The 12,930-nt window shown below is 45.3% G+C and overlaps 2 protein-coding genes across 3 annotated transcripts; one reads left to right on the top strand and one right to left on the bottom strand.

The window, feature by feature from the left end:
- The first annotated feature begins 4,221 nt into the window (after nucleotides 1–4,221).
- LOC127307931 (4-hydroxyphenylpyruvate dioxygenase) lies at nucleotides 4,222–6,544 on the top strand. The gene is made up of 2 exons (XM_051338694.2): nucleotides 4,222–5,435; nucleotides 6,113–6,544. Exons 1-2 carry the CDS (start codon nucleotides 4,270–4,272, stop codon nucleotides 6,291–6,293), a joined length of 1,347 nt encoding a protein of 448 aa, XP_051194654.1. The 5' UTR covers nucleotides 4,222–4,269; the 3' UTR covers nucleotides 6,294–6,544.
- A 403-nt stretch (nucleotides 6,545–6,947) lies between these two features.
- LOC127307932 (urease accessory protein F) lies at nucleotides 6,948–9,459 on the bottom strand. Of its 2 annotated transcripts, none has more exons than XM_051338697.2 (3): nucleotides 9,239–9,459; nucleotides 8,128–8,986; nucleotides 6,948–7,272 (listed from the first exon to the last, which is right to left on the bottom strand). In XM_051338697.2, the coding sequence occupies exon 2, from the start codon at nucleotides 8,918–8,920 to the stop codon at nucleotides 8,135–8,137; it is 786 nt and encodes a 261-aa protein (XP_051194657.1). In that variant the 5' UTR covers nucleotides 8,921–8,986; nucleotides 9,239–9,459; the 3' UTR covers nucleotides 6,948–7,272; nucleotides 8,128–8,134. The 2 variants fall into 2 exon arrangements, with proteins under 2 accessions (XP_051194657.1, XP_051194656.1); XM_051338696.2 differs by having other exon boundaries at nucleotides 8,128–8,956; nucleotides 9,239–9,458.
- Nucleotides 9,460–12,930: the final 3,471 nt, after the last annotated feature.

Raw genomic sequence — 12,930 nt, 5'->3', positions numbered from 1 at the left:
TAACGAAGTAGCGCGATAAAGAATATATCCTGCTAATCTCCCTATGATATTTAGCATTGTATCTTTTATTTTGTAGAAGCATAGAATGATTATATTGTATCTTAAAATGTATGAAGCACACAAAGTATGTTGCTGGTTAGAGGAAACAAGAGCATAGAGATATTAACATGCTCATTTTATTGTCCTGCGATTCACTTCTACCTTTTCTTGTTTGTCATTTGTATGGGAATACATCATTTAATTCTTGTGAACATAATGTGGAACAGATTTGTGTTCTTGTGATTTTATATCCCCAAAAAATTGATGCATCCTTGTGGAAGTGATGGTGCGTTTTTGGTGACTAATTCACTAATGTGTTTTTTCTGACTTATGTAGTGATGTGTTGCTTATCTTTGATCTGCAAACAAAATTTCTTTTCCTATGGATCCGGTGTACAAGCACTAAGCTTTTCATGTTTTTATTTGGTTATGGAAACAATATAAATGCAAATTCATAATTATTTTCCCAATTGTTTTGTGCCTGGAATTTGTTCATGAAAGAGCTTGCATGCCTGATGTTTTTTTCTCATTGTCTACCGAGTTGTGTGTTCAAGATGCTAGCGTTGCTCGTCTATAATGCTCATGATGGTGTGTGATGATCCTGCCCCTAATTTTATTGTGAAATAATTCCATTCCACATCTAGATAAAATTAGAAAGGAACTTGTTCATGCTTTGTTGAAAGTTGCACATTCCAGTTGGAGAGAATGTTGACACAATTTTAACATTCCCTTTAGAAGGCATTTGACTGTTGAGCTTCTAAATCAATGGAATAACATAAAGATATCAATTGTTCAAAGACAGTTAACCTGGAACCGGATGTGGTGAGATGGAGTTTGATTGATAACAAATATTTTTCAACTTTGTCAATTACAAGTTGCTTCAAAAGAATGTTGTTGGTCCTAATAATAGATGGATTTGGAAGTCAAATTTACCTTGGAAAATAAAGATTTTTTGTGACAATTATACTATGATGCTATTTTGACTAGAGACAACTTAAAGAAAAGGAAATGAACTGGTTCCCTTGCCGCTCCTTTTATAACGACAGTGAGAATGCAAACTATTTATTTTTATCTTGTGTTGTTGCTAAGGTAGCTCGGTGTATTATTGGCTCGTGTGTGGAGGCTAATAGTTGTCCTTCAAATGTTTGGCAATGTTTAGCTTGGCTATATGCTTATATGCTAGGGGACAAGAAGTTCTTTGCACTATTAACTGTTGTTGTTTTCTAGGCCATTTGGACTACCAGAAACAAGATAACTTTTGAGGGTTTTGTGCTCAGGTCTCATGTGTCAATGATCTTCACATTTGTTTGTTTATGAATTATTGGGCAGGTCTATACTCGGAGGAGGAAGTTGTGGCGCAAGTGACAATATGTCAAGCAACCGACACATGTTTTTTAATGACAGTGACCTAATAAATAGAACCTTACTTCTAATCCCATCTCAATATTTTTTCATCAAGTAGGGATAACTTGTATAGCATGTGAAACATGAGCCTGTAAGGTGCCAAGTACAGAAGGCAGAGATCAATATATAATAGAAAACTCGCATATTGTTCGCAATTCTTATTTCAATAAGACATCCCTTTGTCGTGTCCGTATTAAAATCTATGCCCTATCACTAAGCGAATAACTGTTCTCATGCTAAAATGGAAATGTTTATGCAAGAATCCCCAAAAACAAAACCAATCACTAATTTGGTCATCAGGTGTAACACGTATTAAATGTATCCAAGTACCAAAATTTAGTCTCGATGAAGTAGACTCTTTGTTGTATTGTGATCCAAATTCATTCTAAAGGGAGGCTAACTTCTGACGAGCGGAGCGAGGCCCGTCACCGGTACGGATCGTTGCCACCGTCTATATATACCTCTTGTAAACCGCCGGCTAGGGTTTATCAGATTATAAGATATCTCACGGCGTTTGTAAACACTTCCCGATATAGTGAAGTTTTGCTGGCTAGCGCCTGTGGTTTTTTCCCCTTTTGTGTTGGAAGGGTTTTCCACGTTAAATCTCGTGTCTCCGCTGCATTTTTCTTTATCGTTCTTCGTTTTTGCTGATCGCTTCTGTAACACTCTTACTCTAGAAAAATGTCACCAAGGAATAGTGAAACATTTTGCAGATGGGATCAAATAAGTTGCTTTATCTCTCTTCAAGTATGACCCAACCTTTCTCCTAGGGAACCAATCAACAGAAGAACCACTAATTCTAATCATAATTTGAAAACTAAGCTTACGAATTCTCTTTAGCCCGTAATCTACAAAAACCAAATAAATATAAGAAGTGCAGAAAACACACAAACTCACATATTTGTTATCTGAATGTATCATAACACCATCAAGCCAATAGTACACCAGCTAATTGTGAAGTTGCAAAACAAACTTCAGAAAACTTTCTAGCTTCAGAATTCTACATCAGAAATTGGAAATTAGATACGGCCAAATCTGTTACTCTCCTATCCAAATTGTTTATCAAAGATTGAATAAACCTAGACAGATTTTAGACAACATTTTATCTAAATCTACGGCAAATAATTTAGATATTCTCATCTGCACGCCACGGCAAAGCAAAGCACGGGAAGCAACCACAAACATGCTAACCCTTGTTACCAGCAGCTGGATGGCGATCCCAAGTTGCGTCAATAAACGGCCCACTGCATGAGTTTAGCGGGAGACATCGCGAAGCTGTACGTGAACAGGAAAAGAGAAGAAGACAAATCAAGTTTCCAGTGGAAAATGAACGAGAAGGGTCAAACAAGAAATCTGTAATCAGCTGGTTCGGGTGGGGTGCATATGCATATCCTCTGGAGTCTGGGCCATACATCTGCTTGCTTATGGATCGAGCTGATGACTGGGATCGAGCTGCCAAGGAGAAACCGAGAACGCTACTGCTCTCAAGGAGAGAAGCAGTGCTGCACGTTCAGATCTCCTTCGTATGGCACACACTATACAGGTGTTTGTCCTTTTACTTTCAGGCGAATGTACTTCCTCTGTTGAAAAATAGGTGCCTTAATTTTAACTAGCTACGGATAGTATCTTAATAAAGTTAAGAGAACTATTTTTAAACAAGGAAGTATAATAAATCCAGTCTTTTTGGTAGACAGATGCAATGACAGACTCCCCGACCTCCATCCCGCCTGCGATGACCCTCCATCCCCGATGGCCCTGCCCTGCCATGCGAAAATCAGAGGCAACATCGGAGGAGCATGGCCTTGCCGCGGCCGCGCGTGTTTGGCCGCATGCGGGCGTGCTGACTGTCACCGCGCATGCATGGACGCCGCCACGCGTGCCTTGGCGCCACCGCCGGGTCCTTGGCTTGCTGCCCCGTCTGGGAGATAGGGAGACGGAACGGGAGCGAGATTAGTGAGAACGTCAGATTTTCTCTTTTTTCTCGCATGCGTGGAGCAATGCTTACCGAGCCATTCCCCCAGATTCCACCGATTTGGCCGAACGAGTCTATTCCGCATCTTGGGAGTATATTTCGTTTCTAGGAACTACTGGGTTTCATTCTGTTTGCCCAACCGAACACAGGAACGGGCGCTAGGTGCGGAACCATCCCTTCCCAATCCTCATAATTCCAGAACCGAACACACCCCAATTGCGGAACTATGGTAGGCCCCCAAATACCATGTGCTGTCCTTGTCGATGCGGTGTTAGAGTGTCGTGTTTCGAGTTTCATTCGTGACGGTTTGTGGTCTCTTGTGTTGGCTAGAGCGGTTGTGGACCTGTTGTTCGTGTTTTTGTTAGGCTTGACTATTGGTGTGTGTGGGTGTGCTGTTTATGTGGGTTTGGCTCTGTTGTTGTGGGTTTTTGTCAGATTTTCTTCAAAAAAACTAGGCATTTTCTTCTTAACTATCAAATGAGCCAAACCTTTTACCTCTGTTTAAAAAAACCAACAATAATTTGACTATCATTTTCCTCTGCTGAGCAAATTGGCCATCTCCTTCTGTTTCGGATGGAGAAGAAAAAGACCATTGAAATTTTTGGTTTGTAGCTGTGAACAAGCATGTTTGCACTTGGGTAGCCTAGACGAGTCAGCAACTCATCCCCATCACAAGCTCCAGTCCCCCCACATCACATCCACACCACCACCATTCCACCAAACACCCAAAAGGACAAATGGCGCCCGCCACCACTAAACCCCGCGCCCACGTGGCGCCATCCCTACCCTTTATTACCACCCACTTCTCCCATAACAGCGAGCCACTAGGACGCGCGGCCAAGAAGCCAACACACCATGCCGCCCACTACCACCACTGCCACCGCCACCGGCGCCGCCGCCGCAGTCCCCGCCGTCACGCCAGAGCACGCGCCGCGACGCTTCCCCCGAGTCGTCCGCGTCAACCCGCGCAGCGACCGCTTCCCCGTGCTCGCCTTCCACCACGTCGAGCTCTGGTGCGCGGACGCCGCCTCCGCCGCCGGCCGCTTCGCCTTCGCGCTCGGCGCGCCGCTCGCCGCCCGCTCCGACCTCTCCACGGGCAACTCCGCGCACGCCTCCCTCCTGCTCCGCTCCGGCGCGCTCGCCTTCCTCTTCACCGCCCCCTACTCCCCGCCCCCGGACGAAGCCGCCTCCGCCTCCGCCTCCGCCTCCGCCACCGCCTCCATCCCCTCCTTCTCCGCCCCCGCCGCGCGGACCTTCGCCGCCGCCCACGGCCTCGCGGTGCGCGCCGTCGGCCTCCGCGTCGCCGACGCCGCCGAGGCCTTCCGCGCCAGCGTCGCCGGCGGCGCGCGCCCGGCCTTCGCGCCCGCCGACCTCACCCACGGCTACACCCTCGCCGAGGTCGAGCTCTACGGCGACGTCGTGCTCCGCTTCATCAGCTACCCTGACAACGCCGAACCAAACCCCCCCTTCCTGCCGGGCTTCGAGGCCGTCAACACCCCGGGCGCCGTCGACTACGGGCTCACCCGGTTCGACCACGTGGTGGGCAACGTGCCCGAGATGGCCCCGGTCATCGCCTACATGAAGGGCTTCCTGGGCTTCCACGAGTTCGCCGAGTTCACCGCCGAGGACGTCGGCACCACCGAGAGCGGGCTCAACTCCGTGGTGCTCGCCAACAACTCCGAGAACGTGCTGCTGCCGCTCAACGAGCCCGTGCACGGCACCAAGCGCCGCAGCCAGATACAGACCTACCTCGACTACCACGGCGGGCCCGGCGTGCAGCACATCGCGCTAGCCAGCACCGACGTGCTCAGGACGCTCAGGGAGATGCGCGCGCGCACGCCCATGGGCGGCTTCGAGTTCATGGCGCCGCCGCAGGCAAAATACTATGAAGGCGTGCGGCGCATCGCGGGGGATGTGCTCTCCGAGGAGCAGATCAAGGAATGCCAGGAGCTAGGGGTGCTCGTTGACAGGGATGACCAAGGGGTGCTGCTCCAAATCTTCACCAAGCCAGTGGGAGACAGGTAAAAACACAATCTTTTTCAGCCTTTGCACTTGCTACGTCCTGTACATTACATGATGATGCAGAAAGGTTCAGGATCAGTATAGTGAGTGCTATGATCCTACTGAAACTCTTTTTAGAGCACCCATGCATGATGCATCATCTTTATGAAGACTGTGACAACTAGCTTAAAGGGAATATGCATAGTGGAAAGCCAGTGTATCCCAGATTCCCATTTCTCAATTTGGTTTAGGCTATTCGCAAAACTTTAGGTGCAAGAGGTAGTTTTCATGCAAGCATTATTCAGTAATTTGAGCTTCAAAGCTCTAGTTACTTCTGACGGCATCTTTGCTAGTATCTTTATATCTACTGTCTTCAATTCCAAAACAAACTGCATCAGCTCCCTATGCATAGTGCGCTATGATCCTACTGAAACTCTTTTTAGAGCATCCATGCATGATGCATCTTTATGAAGATTGTGACAACTAAAAGGGGAATAAAGCTCCATCTGCATAGTGAAAAGCCAGTGTATCCCAGTTGACAATTATGGGCATGGTATAGGTTAAGTTTAGGTTCATAAGGTAGTATTCATGTTAGCATAATTCAGTAATCTGAGGTTCAGTGCTCTAGTTACTTCTGACGACATCTTTGTCTACCGTCTTCTATTCCGAAACTAACTGCATCAGCTATTGTGTTCAGGCCAACGTTTTTCCTGGAGATGATACAAAGAATCGGGTGCATGGAGAAGGACGAGGTCGGGCAAGAGTACCAGAAGGGTGGTTGCGGCGGGTTTGGCAAGGGCAACTTCTCCGAGCTGTTCAAGTCCATCGAAGATTATGAGAAGACCCTTGAAGCCAAGCAATCTGTTGTAGCTCAGTAATCTAGATAGAAGCTGGAGCTGGAGCAACAGATCCAGTACTTTGTAGTATCATGGGGCAAAAGAAAATTGTAATATGCGATGTACAATTACATTGATGTTATTATTAATGAGGCTGAAGACAGATGTATCCTGTGTACGATGAATGTAATACTAGATGGCTAGGGAAGGCTTACACACATGAACATAATGTACTGTTGACATTGTTGTACTATCTTGCTTGCAAGCAAAATAAAGAAGAATCATACTAAGCATCTAGTGACTTGAGGAAGTTTAGGTTCAAGTGCTGGTATTCATGCTACTAGTAGTATAATTCAGTAATTTGAGGTTCAGTGCTCTAGATACTTCAGATTGCATCTCTCTGTTATTTATCTTTTTCTACTCTCTGCGATTCCAAATCTAACTGCATCAGCTATTGTGTTCAGGCCAACGTTTTTCCTGGAGATGATTCAAAGAATCGGGTGCATGGAGAAGGACGAGGTCGCGCAAGAGTACCAGAAGGGTTGCTGTGGTGGGTTTGGCAAGGGCAACTTCTCCGAGCTCTTGAAGTTCATCGAGGATTATGAGAAGACCCTTCAAGCCAAGCAATCTGTTGTAGCTCAGTAATCTAGATAGAGCTGGAGCAACAGATCCAGTACTTTGTACTATCACGGAGCAGAAGAAAACAATGTTTTTTTTAATAATATGTGAGGTACAATTACATCGATCGATGTTGTAATTGTTGAAGCTGCAGACAGATGAACATAATGTACTGGTGTCATTGAACATAATGTTATAGATGATTAGGGAGGGCTCACACGCATGAACATAATGTACTGGTGTCATTGTTGTACAATCTTGCTTGCAAGTAAATAAAAAAGAATCATACAGAGCATCTGTATTTGATGTGTTTAATTTCCTGATGCTATTTTTCTTTAACCAAAGCCTGTACTTCTCCGAGGTAAAACTGTGGGCATACTTACACCGAATCACATTCAGTAACCTGAAAGAACCAAATGCAAACCAGAATAAGGTCATCTTGACATATAAGTGGCCATATCACATACCATCTTGTTTTTGGAACCTTAAATGGACCTGTAAAGTCTCTAGTCTATTTGAAAATCTCATTACTGGAGGATAGTTGAACAAACTGCTTCATGTCAGAAGCAAAACGGCCTAGAGAATATGTGAGTATTCAATTGCGTTGGACAAATCATTGATCAACCACATGTCAAGTTATAGACGATTAGAAGATGCTTTAATGATTTATACAGAGTGACGCATATTTCTCTATGAACTGGTTAGCTGACTTATTCAGGAAATAAGGAGATATGCCTCAATGGCATCCTACCATCAGAATATTATAAAAGCATGAATGATAGATTTATCAGCAAACTGAACCGTGTGATTAAATGCTTCAAGACTGATGTATCTTGTTATTGGTAATACTGAATGGCAGTATGGCACAAAATGGACCTGCAAAGTTTATATTCTGTTTTAGTATCTCCTTGTTAGAGGACGACTGAATGAAGTGCTCAATTGGTTGTCTTATCCTTGTTGGAATACATCACATATGTGAATGTTCCATTTCATTGCACAAAGTCATCAATCAACCATATGCCATAATATAAAGAAGATGCTGTATTAAGAGGAACACATACAGTATATTTCTATGAATCGGTAGACATGTGGTGGTCCACGTGGCAAATGATCAAAAATCAATGTGGCAAATGATAAAAAGAACCTGGTTAACTGATTTCAGAAATATAAAGAGAGATGTTTCAGTGGCATTCTACATCATGCTAACATGAAACCATGAACGGCACATGAAGAGACAGAGAAAGATATAGAAGTGTACCTCATAGTCAGGAACAGAACAGCCTAGAGAACATGTAAGCATGGCAGCCCTGCAAGGCGTCAAGCAGTGGCGCGGTCTGTGAAGCTTCTGAGACATCACGGTCCCTCCACTTCTGCACCATCCTCTCAGCATCTGGAGCAACCTGGTGCTGCAGCACCGAAGCAGCAAGCGGCCCGATCAGATTAAGCCTCGTCGCCGCGGAGATCACATCCCTCATCGTCACAAACATGTAAGCCCTCTGCGTGGTCTCACAGTCAAATCCAACCAACCCACATATCAACCCGAATATGGGTGCATGGTGAAACGACACGCTCGTGGAGCCGAGGAATGTCTTCCGGAGGTCTTGCAGCGCCTGAATTTCGGTGAAGACAGACGCGGCCACCCTCAACAGGGCCGAGCCCTGCGACGTTGACGCCTTCCTGCCGACTTCGTTCGTCAACGTAGCTTCCAGCAGCTGATCTAGCTTGACCCATGCCACGGCGTCAGGAGACTTGCTGGCGCAGTACACGAACGGAAGCAGTAGGCTGCCAACGTTCTCCATGGCCTGGATCAGAAATAACCTCAGGTCCTCTGGGTTGTTCACTATGCGCGATTGCATAGCGGCTTCGAGGCCGCAGGAGTGTGCGAAACCCCCGGTGGGAAGGATGGAGTCCAGAAGCTGCCACTGGCTCCAGAACAATTGCTGGTTCATACTTGATGCAGTGGCAGGGGCAGGGGCAGGTACTTCAGCCATCACAGAATCGGCTGCATCGTCCACTCTCATCTTCTTCAAAGCCGAGTGGTCTTGTTCCATTGGTATGAGAAGGATTTGACGGACCAATGTTCAGTACTGAGAAGAGTAAACATATGTGAACACACACTGAAAACAGCACAAGATCCCCGTAAAAACGCAGGAAACTAACATGTAAATACACTACTAGTGTTTATCAGTTCACTAATGATTCTTTGCATCTCACAGGCGATGAATTAGTCACATTAGTCGTCCAAAGGTACAAACAAGATGAAACTCCCAGCTTTGCATTCCGTCGAACACCCGATGGGCGTTGGCCAGAAGAAGGTTGGGGATTTCTGTCAACGACATAACTGAAGAGCAGAGCAAAGCCAGGCATACCTTTCGGCGTCAAAGCTCCGGCGAACGAACCCACGGCCTATCTCTCCTGCACTATTGGCGCGAGGAGGGTAGCCTTATGCTTTGGGCATGAACCAATTGACGCCGCTCCACGCCGGCAGTTGGTCGAACACTCGGCGATCGCTTGGGTGGAATTGGATGGATGGGGCAGGTTCAGGGAGAAGGAGAGGTCAACGTGAAGACTGAAGAGGTGGAAGCTCTAATGGACTTGACGTTTCCATTATATATTCGGCCTGATATGTATGTAAGGCCCACGCTTTCTAAACTTCCCCGGCCCACCCACCATCAATTCCGTTCCATATATAATTCATCCCAGAATGTAGTGCATATAAGTATATATATATATATTTTTTAATTTCCCTAAAAAAAGTATTTTTTTATGCAGTTCCTATACACCGATCAGGTCTGAGAGCCGCACAACCCAAGTTCAACTAGAAGCACCCCTTAAAAGAAAAAGGGGAGATGCAATCCACTGAACTGGTCGGTGCTGACTCACTTGCCGCACACTCCCTCACGCCCCGGGTTACTAGTTGGGCCACGGCCCAACATCAGGTAAGACATTTTTTCCTTTTTTTTTTCTTAAAAAAGGAAAAAAAAGGAAAAAAAGAGAACAATTATTTTAAAATTGGAACATTTTTTAAATTTAAATATTCTTTAAATATGGACATTTTTCGAATATAAACCTTTTTTAAAGTCTCAACAATTTTAAAATTTAATTTTTTTCTAAAATATTAATATTTACAAATCTGAAAAAATAAAAATAAACAAAAATGAAAAAAAGGAAACATAAATAAAAAAGGAAAAGGAAACAAAATAGAAAACAGAAAAAAGAGCGAACTGGGCCGACCAGGCCGGCCAATACCCCCTGCATCTCCCCTTCTTCGTTTGAGAATTGTAATAGTTGGCCTGGCCCAAGTTAAGCGTGGTACAGCGGTTCCTCTTCGTTCCGGGAATTGTTCAGCGAATACCGCCCTCCCCGAATCAGAATACACTGAACTCTACCACATCATCGCTGAATCCATACACATGATCCGATTCATGCAAAGAGAAATGCTTGAGATGGTGGCGGTAGTAGCTCTTTTCTCAGGCACCAATGCAGGTGGTAGCATTTTCTATTTTCCTGGAAGCTGCGAACCTGCTCTGAACCATGTGACACTGCTGACCTTTTTCTCCACATTGCCAAGTTGTATGAGAAAGAAAAGAGCCTGTTCATGCTTGTGATTTGTTAGATATGGCATTATATGGGCAGACATTTATTGTATGTTTGCTATATTAGTTTTGTTTCCTCACCTGACCAAACCTGGAAAAATGCACGCCTGCCGACTTCATGTTCTGTATGGGATGTTTAGTTTCTTTGGACAGGAGATTCAGGCACAGCTTGAAACTGGTTCCACCACAATCAGTGCGATGACCAAGTCCTGGGCTCCCATGAGAATACTTTAGAATAACGCATACTGCAAAATAATGTAAGATTAGATTGTTAAAGTACAGGTAGGCTGGAACTAAGTGGGACACTAACTGCTAAAACTTCCTCTGAATCTGAGCTGAGCCACCGTTACGCGGCGGTTAGGTGTCAACTGTACCGGCCAATATCGCTGCACATGGGGCTGCTTGCTTAGCCGTGTAATCCATGAATCAGTCCACAATTTCAAAGCAATGCGTTTTCTATTCCATGTTTTCAGTGGCGGTGGCGCGATACATCCGAAGCTTCAGGGAAACCTGCACTCAAATTCGGATCAGTACACATTTCCTTGACTTGATGGGAAACTGTCGGCCAAGGTCCTCAGTCTGGTGAGCCACTACATTGCGTGACAAAAGTGATGATAAGTAAGCACAAAATGAACGCTGAAGTAACCGATTTTGCTGTCTCATCTCCATCTATTTTCAGCTTGTGCCAAAGCAAACCGTCCTTCTCATGGCAGCCTAAGGATCAGTTGAAAGTGGTGTACCGATATATACAGAACTGCAACTCTGGACGATGCTTCTTTCTTAACCTGACTCTGGACGACACCAACATGTTAATCCACTGGAAACCTGACAACTAGTTTCGTTATAAGTGGGAGTAAGACAAACCCATGAACTGCAAACGTAACAATCTCTTGCCAATAAGTCATAACATTGATGAAGATGGTAACCAAATTTTGAAGAACAATCGGCGACAGTCCAATCAGAGAAATGCAGAGTGCAATTCAGTTTTCCTGTTTTTTCTTGTCTGGCTGAAGATATTGTTACTCTTACACCAGACCAGCTATACAAATTCTCTAAATGTACTGCTTGTCCTTAATTAATAAAAATCCATCTCTACAGGAGCATTTCATCTCCTTGGCAGATTCTGCTTCAACAATAGTCAATAGTATCCTACCTATACAAACAATCTCCACAAACAACCGCGCGCTGCTGCCTGATCGTCAATAGGATTGAGAATATCTCTTGCTGTTGAACGCAACAGTTGAACCGGTACGTGCGAAGAGGCAGCGGAAAGAAGCCACAAAACCCATCTAGGTTCCGTCCTCCTCGCCGGCGATACCGCCGGTTCGCTCCGCCTCCGGTGGCCTTGGGCCTTGGAGGTGTGGCGGACCACGGTCCCTCGCCGGCGGGGAGTTTCCGTTTTTAATTTAGTTTGCTTTTCAGTCTCTTTTTTGGGATGGTGAGGCGGCGGTTACATCATGAAATCAGAATAAGGTCCTCCCCTCCCTATCCTCGCTCCGGTGGTGCATCTAGCGCTGACGGAGGGCACGTGGAGTTGTGTGCCCGTCGGATTTCCTGGGATCCGGTCGGTTTTCGTGTTTATTGGTGTGGTTTCATAATAGTCTCTTCCGATCTACGGTTGTCATCATTGGCGATGGTTGCTGCTCTGGTGCGCTGGTCCTTTGGGACCTTAGCACGACGACTTCCCGTATGTCTACTACAACAAGGTCTACTACGACAAGCTTTGCCTGACTCCGGCGATGGAGGGGCGAGGACAGCGGCGCGCCTTCGGCTCGTGCTAGTGTTTGTAGTCGTTGCTAGGTGGTCCGAGTACCAATTTCTAATTTTTTTACTTTTTGGGTTATTTGTACTACTGTTGATGATTATTAATAGATCGGTGGATTTCTCGAAAAAAAAATAGTATCCTACCTATCTTCGCCCGGACCACCAACAGAGCATCGCTTGCCACCACAAGATTGCAGCAGCGTCAACTCACGCCCTCCCAAAATGCAAAGAAGTGCGGTAAAACCAAGCAGAAGATAACGTTTCAAAAGCGATAACGTTTCGCTTCTACGGATCTGCACCGGAACTGGTATGTCAACTGAAATTGTATCTCATACAGAAGTGCAATTCTGGACGATGCTTCTTTCTTAACCTGGCTCTGTCATACCCATATATACGACTCCAACATGTTAATCCACGGGAAGCCTGGCAACTAGTTTCGTTATAAGAGGGAATAAGACAAACCAAGGAACTGCGAATGTAACAATCTCTTGCCAAAAAGTCACAACATTGGTGAAGATGCTAACCAAATTTCAAAGAACAACTGCGACTGCCCAGTCAGACAAATGGAGAGTGCAAATCAGATTCAGGCTGCAGTTTTCCTGTGTTTTCTTGTCTGGCTGTTGTTACTCTTAAACCAGACCAGCTGTACAAATGTTCTAAATGTACTGCTTGTCCTTATTTATTAGAAACCCATTTCTACA

This window comes from Lolium perenne, chromosome 6, assembly GCF_019359855.2.
Source record: "Lolium perenne isolate Kyuss_39 chromosome 6, Kyuss_2.0, whole genome shotgun sequence".
NCBI lineage: Eukaryota > Viridiplantae > Streptophyta > Magnoliopsida > Poales > Poaceae > Lolium > Lolium perenne.
The sequence above is the reverse complement of the archived record's forward strand: the minus strand, read 5'-3'. Positions and strand labels throughout refer to the sequence as shown.